A 17,702-nucleotide genomic window follows, 5' to 3' on the forward strand; every position below is an offset into this window, starting at 1 on the left:
TGTACTGTCTTGGTGGCCGACATCCTCTCACTGGAGATGGTGGGCGTGCGACCTGGTGCCAGGAGCTGATTAGCTAAAGCTTTCTCTGAAGGTGATGGCTGCATGAGAACAACAGAAGTCAAATTCAGTATAAATAATTTTCGCCTGAGAGTTAAATTAAGATATGAGGTGTCACACTGACCAGCTTCTCAGCCTCTATAAGGCCTTTGAGGAAGTCTACTTTACGTGTATAGTCTGTCAGGATCTCTGCAGTAGGTTTGCTGGAATGGAGAAGTGGAAAAGTTACAGATTTATATTTATATACAGGATATATTTTATATATAGCTTTTTAAAGTATTCAAAGGTGTGTACAAGTTCTATGCTGTCATACCCTGGGCTCTTTCTCAAAGCCACCAGCATGTCCTCCAAGGCCCCAACATACTGGAACAACAGGACAATACTGTAATTTAGTTAACCTCCATAAAGACATCACAGCTACCAACCAGTAAAAAAAGAGCACAAGAGTGCATAGACCAAAATCTAAATTAAAATTTATTAATCCAAAATTTATGTATTTATTTATTAATTATTATTATTATTATTATTATTATTATTATTACTCATTTATTCAAAGCAACTGAAAATTCACAGCATTTCATTCATACAGAGAGCTGAACTGAAAAACTAAATCTGGAACGAACAGATAAAGTAACAGGTACTTCTTCTCAGGAGCTGATATCAAACTAAACTGCAGTAATCATCTGTTTATCATTAGAGCACAGGTCCACAACAGTATCCTGCATAGTTCTCAGTCATAGTTATCTGCTCCCAACACCATTAGACTAATCAGCTAAAAATACTAAAGCCTTTCCTGAGTTGAGGTGAATGTGTGGGGAAGCAAAGAAAACACTAAAATATACAGAGCAGGGGATTGGGAAAATGTGCATTAATGTGACAACTAATAACCTTTAAAGAAATTACACAGCCACAATTGGATTTAAGCACAAAAAAAGCATACTAAGGTTCTACACTCAGGAAGGACATTACAGAGACAGTGATCTACCCTATCCTGAACAGGTGCATTTTATGTAGCTAGGACTATCTTACTTTAAGTCCTGAGCTCTGTCTTTTGTTCTATGCAGCTCTGTCTTTTGTTCTATGCAGCTCTGTCTTTTGTTCTATGCAGCTCTGTCTTTTGTTCTATGCAGCTCTGTCTTTTGTTCTATGCAGCTCTGTCTTTTGTTCTATGCAGCTCTGTCTTTTGTTCTATGCAGCATCATGGTCCTAGAGAAACGTTGTCTCATTTCATTGTGTCAGCTATATATGCTTGAAATGACAATAAAACTCCTTGACTTCTTGGGATTAATCCTCTAACTAAAACAGAGCTGTTTATTAAATCGAATCAGCCCTCCTGCGAAAATACCCGATGTAAAACTAGTTAGGACTTTCCACATTATTTCTAGTCTAGTTAGATTCATATTAGACAATAAACAATAATGCATCATTATCTTCATCATTAACAAGATCAAAGTGGAATTACAAACAGACGTCATTTGTTGTTATTGTTGTTTTAGCCTGAGAACAAGTAATCAGCAGATTAAACGCTTAGTTACAGATGATATAATGGCAGTATGACGACTAATAACGTCTCTAAGCCCGAGCTGTTTATCCTCCTGCTGGTCGACGTGGCTCTCAAACCGGCTGCAAAAGCTCACCAATGCAAATAAACTCTTAATAACGTTAAAACACAGCGACAACTACAACTTGTACAGTAGAGACTTTTATTTAAATGTACCTTCTCCAGCCTCCATTCCATTTCTCCTCTTTTTTCGGAAGCAATAGATTCACAACGCGATAATAACCTGATAAAATTGATCTCTAGCCTGGACGCAGCCATATTGGAAACAGGAAGTCGCAGGAATGACGCAATATCAAAGCGCCCAGCGGTTCCAAAAGAATTTGCTTTATTAATCAGCGATTTTTTTGGAAATACAAAAGTAAATCGTCCATTCATGTTTCAGCGCGTTTCTAGATTGTGGTTTCTTTTTTCCTGCTATTTGTAAATCTGTCTGTTTCATATAAAATAGAAAAACCTTCCTCTAAATCAAAGGGATTTTTATCATCTTTTAAAACTTTTTTAATACTTTGTAAAGTATAAGTAATATAGTTCAGCCTAAAATACTAATCAAGTCAACAGTGTCACCTTTAAAAACCTGGTCTGAGTTGATTTATTATTGCATTTTACAGTGTGATTCAAACAGAAAACACACACTTTATATAGCTCTCATACACGACATATACAGTCGCATGCAAAAGTTTAGGAACCCCTGACAATTTCCATGATTTTCATTTATAAATATTTGGGTGTTTGGATCAGCAATTTCATTTTGATCTATTAAATAACTGCAGGACGCAGTAATATTTCAGTAGTGAAATTAGGTTTATTGGATTAACAGAAAATGTGCAATATGCATCAAAACCAAATTAGACAGGTGCATAAATTTGGGCACCCTTGCCATTTTGTTGATTTGAATACCTGTAACTACTTAAGCACTGATTACTTGGAGAACACAATTTTTTTTGGTGAGCTCATTAAGCCTTGAACTTCATAGACAGGTTCATCCAATCTAAGTAGTTACAGGTATTCAAACAAGTGTATTGTGGACTAAAGGCAGAAGACTCACTTGCGCAATTCCAAGGAAGAGGAGACTCATGCTACATTGGCTCAACATGCAAAAAAAGTCTGTAGATCAGAGTTGAAAAAGCAGCTGCACAGCAGGGCAATGGTAAAATAAAATTATACAACAAGCATAACAAATGACAGATTTTTTTTTTTTAAAGAAAATCTTTGAGTGTCAATAAACTGCGGGAAAAAAGAATTCTTTTAAGAATTATACTTGCTGTGCGAGTAATACCTTTATTATTTTGTCCACAATAATGTAAATGTTTTGTAATAATAATGATTACACTTAAAAGTAGGGTCTCCGATTTTTGAAAGCCAATGTTGACGTATAAAATCACCAAAAACAAACACACCCCTAACCCAAATGGGTCCCACCCCTGTATTGATAGCTCCGCCCACACACACGTACGTAACCCAGGCAACTAATGGAAAGAAATGTCTATCACAGCTGAAGGGAAGAACAATATGATTGCAGATAAAAAACAAGCAAAAATGACACACAATCATCATGCAAAGGACGGCATATATTACCAACATTACTCACCTATCGAGAAGGAAAAAAGCGCCTGTGTTGTTCCTATTGGGTGGGAGTGATTTTGATTTTGAAATTAACGTATGTCATATGTGATCTTAAGTGTTACTGTCTTTTGGTCAGTTCATTTCACTGTTAAAGGTGATGCATGAGAAGCAGTTGCAGCTTTTCATTAAATGTTTGTGTTTTATTACTTGCTTCAGTTATAAATGACCAAAATCTAATATTATTAATAATATTATTATAGACCTAATATTTTGGCCTGTTCCTAATATTCTGGCCAGGCCAATTTATTAGGAACAGGCCGTTATTCCTTTCATACAACAGTAATTTGCCAATGATACAAAAGTTTATGATTAAAATTGTTAATTTATTGTACATCATATTCTTTAAAATCCTTTTTTCAGTTAAATTTAAGGATGCAGGGCATCCACAAAAGTTAGAGCCCATTAATACTTGTTATAGTAGCTATAAACACTTGTTCCCTCAACTTCTTTTTCTCTGTTCAACAAAAACATTAAAAAATGTGCAATGTTACTGAAAAACCACAAAGTAAACGCCTCTGCACTGAAGATGTAAGAAAAAAAGTTACAGCTGACTGTACAAAAAAGTACTCACACTGAAAACTTCTTCCATAATTATGTCCTTCCAGAAAACCTTGCAGTAACAAGCACACTATTATTTTTTCATGTTTATTAGCCTTGGGTTACGTAGCACACCTGCCATAATGTAACTTAATAATGTATTGAAAGGAGGGCATTGATATAAACAAATCATTTGCACCAACTACCCCGAATCCAGACTTTAACAGCACTGTGGCAGAATTTTAATGAAGTCTTGAGATGTGCTGAAGTTTCTGCCATTCTGGCTTTTAATTTGGAAACAACTAAAGACAAAGTGTTAGTTTCAGCATGGTCATAATTGATGTGAATCATAAAATAAATTCCATCATTCTGCTATGAGGTTTAACACAATGAGGTGAAATCAGTAGCTGCTTACTTATACACTGTAAACTCACTGCTTTCAACTGAATTACTCTATAGAAGGTTAATGTTGAAAACTTATAGGGATTGATAAAATGAGATTTTAGTAATTTGTCCTAAGCTGTACAACTTATTCCATCATGGAACCCATTAAAACCCTCACTGTTTCTACTTCAGTAGTGCATGAGTGCAAATTCCATACACATGATAAACATCAGACCTCCTCTCAGTCCATGTTTATCCTTAGGCAACCCTGCAAAAAAAAAAACAACAAAAAAAAAACGAGCACACTGGTCCAATCTGAGACTTTTAAGAATGAAAATCAGGCAAATGTGCAGGCAAGTACAAAGTGTATTGTAAGAAAATAATTCGATAAATCTGTCCATTAGATGCAGAACAGAAACATTCGCCACTTAAGAGTACAAACATGGCCCCACCACAAAAAAAAAAAAAAAAAACCAAACAAACAAAAAAGCAAGCATGACATTTAAAACTGTAATCATACATCCGTTCTCACTCGCTACACATCAACATGGCACAAAACACACCAGCGGGTTAAACACGTGACATCATTAGTAAACACAGTACACAGTTCTTCTCAGATACTCCCAATGACGTTAAGCGCAGCATCCTACTAATTACTAAAAAGATCCAGGTTATGGTTAATTTTCTGTAAAACTGAACTGTAAAAAGTACAGACATTTTTCATGTTGCTTCGTCTGGGTCTCTTCAACCAGAGAGAAAGTGGCTCATGCTGTTTTTGCTCCTTTGCACGATTAAAATGATCCATGAGACAACACAGATTGAGATGTTCATTAAAAGAGCTTTTCCACCAACGTGGTGTGTGGTGATTAATGATGAACCGTTTCCAGCATTACAATACAGCAAGAACTGATATGGAGAAGGAAAAAACAAAAAAAAAACAAAAACAAACAAACAAAAAATGGTAGTGAAGTTATTTACATACCATTAAAACCACTACATACTGCAAAAGTTGTAAAAATGAATATTGCAACAATAATCAGTGACCCGTTTAGTATCAGGATCAATTGTTTATCCAAGATGTGAATGAACCTGTGCAACTGTACACTGAGAATAAATAGCTAGTATTCCATACTTGACATACATCCTGCTCTCTCTTTGTCCTGTGTACATTTTAAGAATTTAACTCTGAATGAAAAATGCTTGAAGGCAAAAGGAAAATGAAGAAACTTGCTAATTGCTAAAAAAAAAAAATTCTGGTCCTCAGAATCTGCACCAGCAATGTGTTGGTGGAAAATGGTTGTAAACATTTCTGGGTTTATTTTTATTTATTTTTTTTAAAAAGTGTTTCAACCTCATACTTTTCCTCAAACCAACATGAATTTATACACTGACAAGAGACCAAAGGCACAATTAAAAACTTAAAGGGAAAAAGAAGCAAAAAGGTGCAACATCATGCTCTTTGACCATAAAATAATAATAGAAAAAATATTGTAGAGTTTAGATTCATGATAGCACCCATGAGGCTGCACCACAAAACTGCACTTAAAAAGTCTATTAAAAATTCTATATCATTAATAATGAAGAGGAAAAGTGCTTGGTGAGCAGAACCAGTCATCCTGGCTGAACCGTTCTGTTAGGCGTGAATCAAACGCCATCTTGGATATGAGCAATGTCAGGGTCTGAGAAGCGTCTGGAAGAGAGGAGGAGTTCCTGCGGGATAGAGGAAGAGGATGGAGAGGACAAGGCATCTAGTTCAGTTCCAGAGCCAATGAAGAGTGACTGAATGCTGTCTTTACGGCGTCCAGGCCGTGGCCGTCTCTGTACAAGTGTGAAGACGCCAGGGGGCAAGCGAAGCGTGCAGGGGATGATGGGATGCCGGCGCTGGAGCTGATTTCTGGAGGATGCGGATGCAGGATTGGAGGAACAGGAGTTCGTACTTGCTGATGAAGTCAACAGGGGTGACAAGGAGGAGCTAGAGGGTTTAGGTACATGGATGTGTGTTACGGCAATCATTCTACCTGGAAAGAAGGATAACAGGGTGGTTTAAAATAGGAGAACAATTAAATAAACACTATGCCATCATGCAACTATTTATGTATATATATTTAACCTCATCAAACCTACTGGAGACCCCATGCACTGTACAGATCAGCTTTTACACAAAAACACCAAGCTCAGGAAATGCTTACAGCAGCAGATAAGGAGAATCAAAGCAAACACAAACTAATTCTAATTACATGAAATATTTAGTATTCAAAAGCACAGGCACAGAAGATTTAAGCATTAACTGCAGAACTACATCTAAACTACACCAGGTAAAAATTGTGTCATGATGAGGCCATGCTATAAACCTTTCTTGTATGTTGAAGTGTCAGATTTGCTTTTTGCACTTAATACATTATTATTTGTAATTATATTAATCTTTTTTTTTAATTTAAGCTTTCCAGTACAATTAGCCCAAGTATAAAATGGCTGCCTGCTCCTGTGTACATCATTATACCACAAACCTATTGGATTCTGAACCCTGATGTCAGTGGGTGCTAATCCTTCAACCCTAAGCATCAGCTATATATTCAGTCTATACAGGAGAATTACAGGTTCATATTAATGTGTTTCTAATTTATCTGCTCATTCACAGGGTGAACTTTAAAAAGACATGTCTAATTGAAAATAATGTTGAAGGTTTCTGTAATGAGATGCATATTAAACTGTAGCTGTGTTTTGAGTAGAAGCAGTTTGTAATCCGGCATGCAACACGTGTTGATTCTGTAATGTGTAATATTTGCATGTATGTGACTACAAAAAATTTACTGACAGCCCCAACATACACAATTTTAAGTTCATTTATTTACAGACCTCAGTACCATGCTCTTTCATGCCAATACAACAACCGCCCCTAATAATGCCATCCTGAAAAATATTTTGGTTTGCAGTAACAGTAAAAAAAAATAAATAAAAAAAATTCAAAATAAATAAAAAATGTATAGTCGGTAGGTAGGTCTATATATTTTTTTTCAAGTTTCAATGTAAAAAAAAAAAAAAAAGTAACATTTGTGATACGTACGTCATACGTAGGTATGACTTTAAACAAATTAGCATATCGTGACGTCACTGACTGGGTCTTAAACCCGTGCCTTCGGGCGCATCATTGCAAACCTTATTTTGATGCTGAGCACAGTTTTTCCAGAACTTCGTGCCAAGTTAAAGCGGTGTCGAGCTGTTTCAATGGATTTTTTTAGATGTATTATGGTGTCCGAACCCGTATGACTTTGAAAGGTGACCGCGAACATTCTGTTTACTATAGCTGCAGCGCGAACCGTTGACTCTGACAGTGAATGAGAGAATGAGACGAAGCGAAAGCACAGGCCATAGTGTGACATCCGTTAACCAATAGTGTAAACATGGATGACGTCACGGGTTTTTATTTAAAAGAAAGAACGTAGCCTTCGTTTGTATGTAGGCCTAGGCAATTTATATATTTACAATACTTACTAAAATATAATAATTATTATTATATTGCTTTAGTATTAGTTTTTTGAAGAGTAAATAAAAATTGATCGGTCTTAACGCAAATTTACAACCGGCAAGTCGGTCGGACTTCAATCAAAAAAAAAAATTATTTGAGTCGGTCCTACATTGACAGGGTCGGTCGGGTTACAGCAAACAAGAATATTTTTAAGGATGGCCTAACATTTACATGCATCACACTCCATAACACCCCCACACCCACATGCACATTTGATTTGATCACAACCTGCTAGAGAGCGGCCGGCACTGCCACTCTCTTTAACGGCACCAGTAGTGGCCTCTCCATACCTGCACCACAAATGACACGGTGACTCGTCACACCAAAACAAAATTCAGAGAATAAAAAGGCTGTGTGTCTGTACCTTAATACTGACCTTCCATGTCCAAACTGTGAGACCGATCATCTAACAGACTCTCTGAACTAGCCGAGGCCTCCGAGTCCAGATTCTCCTGATCTGAACCTGGCTGCTCCATATCTGGTAGACTACAGACTAGGTCCTCTCTGTGAGAGAGACAGACAGACAGACACACACACACTTAGCATACTAAATTCATCAAAATAAAGATCAGAAGACTTGTGCAACTTTGTTTTTGTACATTCTGTATCAGTCAGCTAAAATAATATTTAAATTAAAAATATAAAACTATTATATATCCTTAACTGTTGTGTTCATGAATGTGGTGTGAGATGCAGACAGGCAAAGATACAAAGAGAAAGAAAGAAAGAACCACGAGAGGGAGGCTGTTGTGTTAACCCTACTTCTCCTGTTTGATGGACTTGATTCGCTCCACCAAGTTCCTTTCAGCCTCTGTGTCTGAGTCAAGTGGTTCATTCTCAGGAACCACACAAAGGTCAGTAGGTTTCTCCTTCACCTGGAAAGCATGCGCACACAGTTAGTTCTACATTTGCTACCATTCGATTCCAAGATGAAACTAAAGCACTGATCCAGGTCATTTTTTGGGTCAATGCCTCACTATGTAGTTCCATCAGCACTGCTTCAAAAACAACCTAGAAATAGTCTCTGAAAGCATTAAGGTTCTGGTCAGTTAGTGAAAATTCCTTTATACATTATTACTGGATAATCAGTAGATAGTTACTTTTTCAGAATTATACAAAATAACAACACATTTTTAACTTTTAATTGGAACAATTCCAAAGAGTTTCTGTAGTATTACACAACCATCTGTTTCTTTACAGTAGAAGCCACATCAACATTTAAGGGCCATGATCAAAGGAAATCTTGGCAAAAATCTTTATTTTTAACTTAGCACCTTATTTATTCAATAAACTAACAAAGCTATAGAACAGAATTATTCCAGGAAATTAAAATAGGAACCTAGACACTGTGCACTCTATTAATAACACCTGTACATACGTGTGGTTGTCTGCTCAGTCAATCATGTGGGGTGGCACAATATAAATAATCATGCAGATACAGGTTCAGATCAAACACCAGACTGAAGAAAAGGTGTGATATCTGTGACTTTGATCATGGCATGGATGATGGAACAAGATGAGCGCATTTCATAAACATAAAAACAACGAGTGAGTGACTGTAGATGGACATGCCTTGTTGTTGAGAATTGGTCAGAGGACAAATGATAGAGATGCACAGTGATCCCTCGTTTATCGCGGTTAATGGGGACTGGAACCCCTCGCGATAGGTGAAAATCCAGGGGCACGGCACTTAGGAGGCATTGTAAGGGCTTAACGAAAAGTTAATTTCGAACACAATACGCGAGACACAATTGACAGAGTGAACAAGAGTGGCGAGATACAACAAGGGAAGAAGCTGGGAGAGGATGCGATGATGCGCAGCCAATCAGCTCAGATCTCGCTTCGGGGACCAATCATATGCCTTGTCTGAGTTCCCGTGGGTATTTGCAAAGCCTCTGAGAGAGTTTCTCTCTTTGTCGGGCATCTTGGGAAACCGTTTTCGATGAATATTTTTGAAAAATCAGCGATGCACTGAGGCCGCAAAGTGGTGAGGGATTACTGTATATGTATGAGGTCCCCAAATACTTCCAGCTCCATGTTTCACAGTTGGTATGAGGCTCTTCTTCTGAAATGCTGTATTTGGTTTACACCAAACATGTCCTCAGTTATGGTCTCCAAATATTTCAGTTTTGGTCTCATCTGTCTAAAGCACATTATTCCAGCGGTCTTGACCTTTGTTTCTGTGTTCTTTGGCAGATGATATTTAAGGCTTTTTTTTGAGACTTCTTTAAGCATCTTGCAGTTTGCTTTTGGGGTGAATTTGCTTGGAGATCCTGACCTGGCCACGTTGGCAGTTTAAAATGTTCTCCACTTGTAAAAGATTTTCCGGACAGTGGAACTGCTGATTACAATTTTTTTTGTTAACAAAATTGTGTTAATCTTTTTATATCCCTTACCAGACTCATAAGAATCAACAATCTTCTTTCTGAAGGTCTCAAAGAGCTCTTTGTATCTCATCATGGTGATACCGCTCACTTTAACAATTAAGAGCGAACCAAACTAAATATTCGAAGGTTAAATATGGCAGGTCTTCGAGATGCTCTGTAACAATGTCCTAACAATTTGCACCTGAAGTGATCCACCTGTAGGTCATTTTATCCAATTTAAGTACATGTACCTACAAGTACCTACATGTACAAGCCAGATGTCTGTCTGAGTTCAGCACAGAGGAGTGGGCAAAAATCCCCAAAGGCAGATGTGAGAGACTAGTCAGTGGTTACAAAAGACATTTGGTTGAACTCATGCATGCAAAAGGAGGTACCACAAACTACTAAATAAAAGGTTTCACATACTTCTGCACAAGTCAGAGTTTCAGTTTTTGTGAGATAAACCACTTTTATTCAATAAATAATGTTTTTTTTGTGACCTTCATAACATGAATATCTGCTTTAAAAATCAGGGTTTGGATGTATATTCGATAAGGTTATCTTTATATTTCATATGCCTATGAAAGCCTCAGTCCATCCAGCCTTGCCTGTTCTGAGATGTCTTTAGTTTTTTATAAGCCTTTCTGCATGTACTAACCATAACCGATTTGTGTGAAAATCCCAGAACTTGCTCAGATCAGCCCATCTAGCACCAACAACAACGTGACCAAAGTTCTGATGATTGAAGTAAACATTAACTGAAGCTCTTGACCTGTAGATGTATGATTTTACTGCTGCCACCTCATGGGCTGATTAGATAACCACATGATTACAGGTGTTTCTAATAACGTAAACAGGAGGTAAAAGAAACAGCATTGAAAACATGCTGCTTTAAATTCTAAAAATTACTGAAAAAAAAGTTTTAGTGCAAAAAATTTGACTACAGTTTGTTTATGTGGAACAAATGAAAGCAGGCAGTTGACGGTATAGAGTTTGACTACTGTGATACTATACAACATAGAGAGATAATTTCTTATAATGACCAGGTTCTACTATTCAGTATATAATTCCAATTAGTAAATGAAAAGAATAGATAAAACAAGGCTTATGACCCATGCAGTGGAGTTGAAATTGTTAGTGAAGTTTTATACAACAAAAACAAGGAATGGGAAATGTCCAAGTTTGGCTACAACCATCAGAAATTTTCAATACTTAATTTCCAAACAATGTGAAGAATGCAGTTTGATAACCAAAGAAATGAAACAAGAACGGTGAAAGAAGAAATCATGCGATGCCATGAAACCACACACAAGAGAGCACTAAACACACACAAGGAGCAAGTGGGATACAGTTAGTATGTGTGATCATCTGCAGTACATGCAGACACAAATACACACATGGTGAGTGAATACAGTACATTGGACTCCAGTTGAACATACATACCGCTACTCCTTTATAAGGAGAGGTAAACCTTAGAGGTAAAGGCCAGCTCTACAAAAACCGACACAGAAGCAGAGAGAATGCATCACAATCTGACAGAGCAATACTCAGAGCTATACACGAGAGAGAGAGAGAGAGAGAGAGAGAGAGAGAGAGAGAGAGAGAGAGAGAGAGAGAGAGAGAGAGAGAGGAAGCAAGACAGACATACAGGTACACAGAAGAGAGACTTCAAGATGGAAAGAAAAATTACTGAAGATTTTGGGAGATAAATGAAAGACTCAGACAGCTAAAAAGTGATTAAAAAAGACAGACATACAGAACGATACAGACAGACAGAACGAGACAGACAGACAGACAGAACGAGACAGACAGACAGACAGAACGAGACAGACAGAACGAGACAGACAGACAGACAGAACGAGACAGACAGACAGAACGAGACAGAACGAGACAGACAGACAGAACCTGACATAAGATAGACAACTAAAGGTGGTGAGACTAAAGGATATAAAGGCAAATATATAGACAGAGAAAGACAGACTGAGCAATGAGGGTGATACAGAAGCAGCAGAAACAGAGACACCAAGTAGAAACAGACCCAGAGATGGACAGAAGAAAAAGAAGAAATAAAGCAGGTTTGTGTTTGTGTCCTCTCTGCGCTCACTGTGTTGCTTCTCTTCAGTTTGAGTTGGTTCTTTGCCAGCGTCTCAGCATACTCTAGCTGTTCAATTTCCTCCAGCCTTTCAATGTACCGCCTCATCTGCTCATTAATCAGCATCTCTACACACCTGTGCAGTACAACACACACATCAGAATAATAAAAACACCCGCACACACCTGTGCGCTAAACACACATGCACACACTTTCAAAAACCTGTCCAAGGAGTAATTCTTAATGACGTGTGGACTGAGATATACATACAGACAGCCAACCAGACAGAGACAAGAACACATACATGGTCGTCTTGGCAACGTCTTTCATGCTGAGTAGTGGGTCAGCACTGTCAGGACCACGCAGGATGCAAGGGGCGAAAACAATGGCCAAGGAGTTTGAGGTCATCCGGTTACTCTTCTTTTCCCTCGACACCCTGTAGGAAAAACAGTTTACAAAATAATAGTTACAAAAATAATATTAATATGATAAATTAATATATAATAATAAAAAACAGACAAACACACAATGTTGTGCTGATAAAGGAAAATAAGAGGCAGTGTGTTCCATTTATCTTTTACCACAGTAAACTAACAACAGTCATTATAATAATTATAGTAATTATAGTTACAATTAATATTGGGGAATGTTCCTGTTCTTAATTAATAAAGCAGTTATAAATGGTCATTCCCTCGACACACTCATTTTTTATTCTCTCCAAAAGTTAATATAAGAATAAAAGCAGTTTTAATGTAATTGAAAATGGTAGCCCGATGATGCCTGAGATACGCACAGGCTCCCTGTGACCCGAGTAGTTCGGATGTCAATCTTCAGTTATTCTCAGTAATTCGACTGAAAATAAACACACATCTTGAAGGCATGTTTAATGGGTCTTTAAGTGTTCTTAATCCCTGGTTCTGGAATACTTTTATACCCGAGTCAACTCCAAATCTAATCAACAATACCTGAACAGGGAAAACTATGCAATCAAAAGAAAACAATAAAACAAACAAACAAACAAAAAAAAAAAACAGGAAAGGAAAAAACAGAAAAAGAAAAAAAACACAAAATTCAGAACAGCGGCCCACAAAAACCAGTATTAAAAGGTGGGGGGCACGATGTTTGAAAGCCAATGTTGACATTTGAAATCATCAAAACAAGCACGACTCTAACCCAAATGGAGGCCACTATCATGGTGGAACCTGCTGGGGCAGCTGGCTGAGGGGATATTTTTATCAATAAATGAACTCAATGAGTAATACTATGGTAAGAGGGGTCAAATGTGTTTTTGTAGTACTGTGTTGTATCGTGAAATGTTTAGCTCCGTTTCACGCGGAAGACAACGTTCAACACCTAGAACCCGAGGCAGAGGTAACAGCAGGTATCCGCCATGTCAACGTTTTAATTGCTTTCGGCTAATGTCAGACATGCCCACTGAACACTCTCTCCACCGCATATAGACAAGACACGCCCCTTTCTGCTAATTGGCTACACGTTTGTTTTGTTAGTCGGCCCGACTCAGTTTTTTGAAGCAAATCTCAAACATCCTGCACCCCACCTTTAAGAAACATTGGTTTAATATGTACAATCTGTCCACAAACCAAATCAATACTACAGACAATATAAATGTGCACATTAATCTTTTACTATTTACATCAGTGCTTGGCTAATTAAAAAGATGCTGCTGGTGTGCTCACCTAACTAGGTGGAAAATGAGTCTCTCTAGAGTCTGGTAGTGGGCTGTAGGGAGCTCCTCTATTAGCCTGTAGATGGCCTGAAGTTGTTCCTGCCTTTCAGGTAATTCTGACAAAAAAGGGTTTAGTAAACATTTACAATATTTAGTGAAATTAAAGAAGCAAAGACAGCATAAGACAGAGAAAGACAGAATGATAAACAATAGAAGTAATGAAAGTTTCAGGAGCTAGAAGCCTTATTATATAAACATTCCATCTTTGCACCAGACAGCATGTAATATTAGTTTATCATGTCTGACAGATCATCACAAAAACATAAAACTTTAAGTACCTACTATTCCCCAATACTCAATATATGTGGGTTCCACAATTATCAGCCTTAGTTGGTTTGCACTAAAACAAAAGAGAATTTGGGGCCAACGTATGTAGTGAAGGTGCTTTAAAACTCACCTACTGCAAGGATGAAGTCGTTGTAGTGATTAAACATCATTAGGGGTTCAGGGAGCTCCCTCAGCCACTGTTTCACCAAACCTGTTACAGTGTGGATGGGGTAGTCCTCCAAACACACTGCATTAGGATCTGTAAGCATGCACATACACACATGCACACACGCGCGCACGCACTTAAAGCAGTACCAAAACCTCACGTTATATAAACATGCACTTTTATTCTGAATATTCTGAGCCTAAGAAACATCTCACACCTGAGCTACAATTCATAATGTATATTTCCTGCTACTACTATGACAAGCTGCATTGTATTAACTGTTATCTCAGAGAATGTTTGGGGACATTAAAATGAGAGATGAGTTATGCTACAATTAGTGAAACAAGTCTAGGCATACAGTGATGCTTAGAGTCTTACCAGCTTCGAGAAGTTGCCGGAGCTCCTTCATGCGGTTAGCAGAGCCAGACTTCCTGTAGATACCCTCAGTATAGAGACCATTCATCTCTACGTGTTCCAGCATTAGCTCCAGAACCATGGGGACCGGGACCTTATCGGTGACCAGGCGACACACATGCACACCAAAGTGCTGAGAACTGGAGTCCTCGTCGTTCTGTATCAGCCATGAAGAAACAGGAGGGAACACAAGGTGAAATGTCAGGAATAAAACACCCCATTTAAAATATTTGAAAAAACCCAAAAGAATCCAAGAATCAACAATGGTGGTGTGTTTAAACTGTCTTATTGTTGTCATTCCAAATCTGAATATTTTCCTAGAACAGCAAGCGTTTCTTTCCTCTTCTAACCCAGTATTTTGCCAATTGTTATTCATTTAAAATAAAAAGCTTATATTTACATTTAATGTTACATGTTAATTCTTATTTTCACTCACAAGCCCCTCGCTTTTCCCCTCTCCAAGTTAACAATTAAATAAATCGTTTTTTTGTTGTTGTTTTTTTTTACTTTGAAACTGCTAAGTATAAACAGCTTATAAAATATAAAATCCCAGATACTTTACTTTAGAAACAGAAAGGTACGTCATACCTTTTTTGAGCAGTAAGTGTTACAGTCTGTGACAATTTTGGACAGACATTTCTTGTGGCAAACCAGCTTGCAATCTGTAACAAACAGTTGGTTGTAACTGCATAGATTTGGTAAAATATAAGAACCGTATAATCCCATATCCATATTTTTTAGACCTAAGCCTCTAGAACACAGGACAATGATAATAAAGGAGAGATTTATCATTAAGGTTAATGGCTGCATACTCACAGCTGCACATATAGGCTTTCTCCATCCCCCAGATGTAGGAAGAACACTGGTCACATGACTGCATTATGTTCACCTGGAAATTGCTGAACACGTGGTCCAGTGGACTCTCCATCTAAACATGAAACGCAGGGACATGTATAGAAGTGATTTTACCAAGACAGGGTTAAGACAGGGTAGCAAAAATGAGTGCATGTAATAGCACTTACGTGTTTGTCTTTTTTCCTCCTCTTTTTACGACCTTTTGGTGGCTAAGACAGATAAAAAATGTTTTAAAGGCACTTCCCATGCTTTTTAGATGTATTAATAGAAAAATTAAATTCAGAAGATACTGCTACATGGTATAATCATTTCATGGGAAAAAGGTGAACTACCATGTACAGTCTCTACTTTCTGGGGGAAGTCGTGGCCTAATGGTTTTTGACTCCTAACCCTAAGGTTGTGAGTTCGAGTCTTGAGCTGGCAATACCACGACTGAGGTGCCCTTGAGCAAGGCACCAAACCCCCCCAACTGCTCCCCGGGTGCCGCAGCATAAATGGCTGCCCACTGCTCCGGGTGTGTGTACACGGTGTGTGTGTGTGTGTGTGTTCACTGCTGTGTGTGCACTTTGGATGGGTTAAATGCAGAGAACGAATTCTGAGTATGGGTCACCCTACTTAGCTGTATGTCACGTCACTGTCACTTTCTGGCTATTACCTTCACAGGTTCAGCCTCTTCTCTTTTGATCTCTCCCCTGATAAACCCGTCGAGCACAGACTGGAACAGATTAACAACGAGCTGCACCTCACCCTTCTGCTGCTCGCCAGCTAAACTGATCACCTTGCTCTGGTAGCCTCTCATCAGACCCTTATATCCAATGTGAGGCTTCTGCAGGAAAAAAGCAAGTGAAGTACAATTATGTTTGGTTTGATGTAGTTATGCATTAATATTAATGAAGGATCAACGTAATGATTCCATATTTAACCATGTCCCCTTAGTGTGTTTAACCACATTTTACTCAGACCTGCTGTGGACACTTACTGAAAGAGAGTACATGCTTTTGATGTTCTCTCTGAACTGCATGGTGGCTGTGATAAAGATGTGCTCTGTCGCTGACAGCTGCTTTCCTCTTGAGCGCAGGTCATTAACCTGTACCACACAGACAGAGAGAGATAAAAACTAAGCACTAAAATGTATTCTTTGCATCTTTGATCCATTATAATCCATGTTGGTTACAAGACCTGATTTCCTAAAAACTCGTCGAGGTGCTGGAGCTCGTTGGCATTGGTGATCTCTCGGTCCAGCGAGGCATTCCATTGCTCTGTGACTCGTGTGGCACGGCTGATCTTAATAGTGGGGTTTCGACTAGGACGTCCACTGGGAGCCTCTGAATGATGTGTGCGTGAAGTGTTGGCTATGTGTCAGACAGAGAGAGAAAAAAACAATCCTACGCGGTTCACAAGTTGAAATATGAAAAATTGAGATTATTTAAAGAAAATTTCTCTACGAGATTCTTATTAAAAAATAAACAATAAACAAACAAAAAAAAAACAAACAAACATCAATAAATAAATAAAAGTTACAGGGGATGCCTTCTTTTTCACTGAAAGACGCCGCCAGCACCAGGTCTCCATCTTCTGGAGTTTGAGCCTCTTTATGAGGACGTTTCTTCAGGATTTTCCGGAAGAAGCCTGTTGATCTATAACAAACAGCAGTGACAACATCATTACAGAGAACATCTGCAAAACACTAGATTAAACGATTGTTCCTTTAAATTACTGTTTCTATAGTAACAGCTTATCCACATTAGCTTGATTAGTGCAAACTCCATATAAATGTTATCATTGTTAATGTATAATTTCTTTAGGAAGATGTTTAAATTTAAGGACAGACTCTCGTATGAAGGACAGAAGGGTTTAGGCTTTGCGGGTTCTTATTTATATGGCAATCTGCCTTTTTTGTCTTATAAACAAAAAAGTGCAAAAAAAAAAAAAAAAAAAGGTTGGTAAGAGAACGAGGGTTTATCACCGATATAAGGCCAGTAATGACTTTTTTTTTTATGGAATGTTCTTAAAACATGTCCTCCTCAACTTTCACACCAAACTTAACAGTTTGTAATTTGGAATTGCTTTATGCAAGATTTTTGTTTACAGATTATTTGGAGTCTGA

The 17,702-nt window shown here is 37.9% G+C and overlaps 2 protein-coding genes across 12 annotated transcripts in view; both read right to left on the reverse strand.

The window, feature by feature from the left end:
- Nucleotides 1-1,926, reverse strand: part of use1 (unconventional SNARE in the ER 1 homolog (S. cerevisiae)) — a 7,150-nt gene extending 5,224 nt beyond the window's left edge. The window contains exons 1-4 of the mRNA XM_027158756.2: nt 1,775-1,926; nt 371-420; nt 182-260; nt 1-98 (exon numbers count right to left, since the gene is read on the reverse strand). The exon at nt 1-98 is cut by the window's left edge and continues 55 nt beyond it. Coding sequence (XP_027014557.1) covers nt 1-98; nt 182-260; nt 371-420; nt 1,775-1,876 — 329 coding nt within the window. The 5' untranslated portion in view covers nt 1,877-1,926. The remainder of the gene's footprint in view (nt 99-181; nt 261-370; nt 421-1,774) is intronic.
- A 2,545-nt stretch (nt 1,927-4,471) lies between these two features.
- Nucleotides 4,472-17,702, reverse strand: part of LOC113650123 (unconventional myosin-IXb) — a 54,573-nt gene continuing 41,342 nt past the window's right edge. For 4 of the 11 annotated variants that reach the window (XM_027158269.2, XM_027158250.2, XM_027158260.2 and 1 more), the window contains 16 exons: nt 17,117-17,232; nt 16,775-16,947; nt 16,575-16,682; nt 16,251-16,421; nt 15,763-15,804; nt 15,557-15,668; nt 15,329-15,402; nt 14,705-14,897; nt 14,291-14,419; nt 13,844-13,949; nt 12,451-12,582; nt 12,159-12,282; nt 11,498-11,545; nt 8,451-8,563; nt 8,065-8,192; nt 4,472-6,180 (listed from right to left, as the gene is read on the reverse strand). In XM_027158269.2, the coding sequence (XP_027014070.2) occupies nt 5,807-6,180; nt 8,065-8,192; nt 8,451-8,563; nt 11,498-11,545; nt 12,159-12,282; nt 12,451-12,582; nt 13,844-13,949; nt 14,291-14,419; nt 14,705-14,897; nt 15,329-15,402; nt 15,557-15,668; nt 15,763-15,804; nt 16,251-16,421; nt 16,575-16,682; nt 16,775-16,947; nt 17,117-17,232 (2,143 nt within the window). In that variant the 3' untranslated portion in view covers nt 4,472-5,806. Of the gene's footprint in view, nt 6,181-7,916; nt 7,979-8,052; nt 8,193-8,450; nt 8,564-11,497; nt 11,546-12,158; nt 12,283-12,450; nt 12,583-13,843; nt 13,950-14,290; nt 14,420-14,704; nt 14,898-15,328; nt 15,403-15,556; nt 15,669-15,762; nt 15,805-16,250; nt 16,422-16,574; nt 16,683-16,774; nt 16,948-17,116; nt 17,233-17,702 lie in introns of all 11 variants that reach the window. The other 7 variants (XM_027158278.2, XM_027158287.2, XM_027158311.2 and 4 more) reach the window with 7 other exon arrangements.

Source organism: Tachysurus fulvidraco, chromosome 2 (assembly GCF_022655615.1).
Source record: "Tachysurus fulvidraco isolate hzauxx_2018 chromosome 2, HZAU_PFXX_2.0, whole genome shotgun sequence".
NCBI classification, from domain to species: Eukaryota; Metazoa; Chordata; class Actinopteri; order Siluriformes; family Bagridae; genus Tachysurus; species Tachysurus fulvidraco.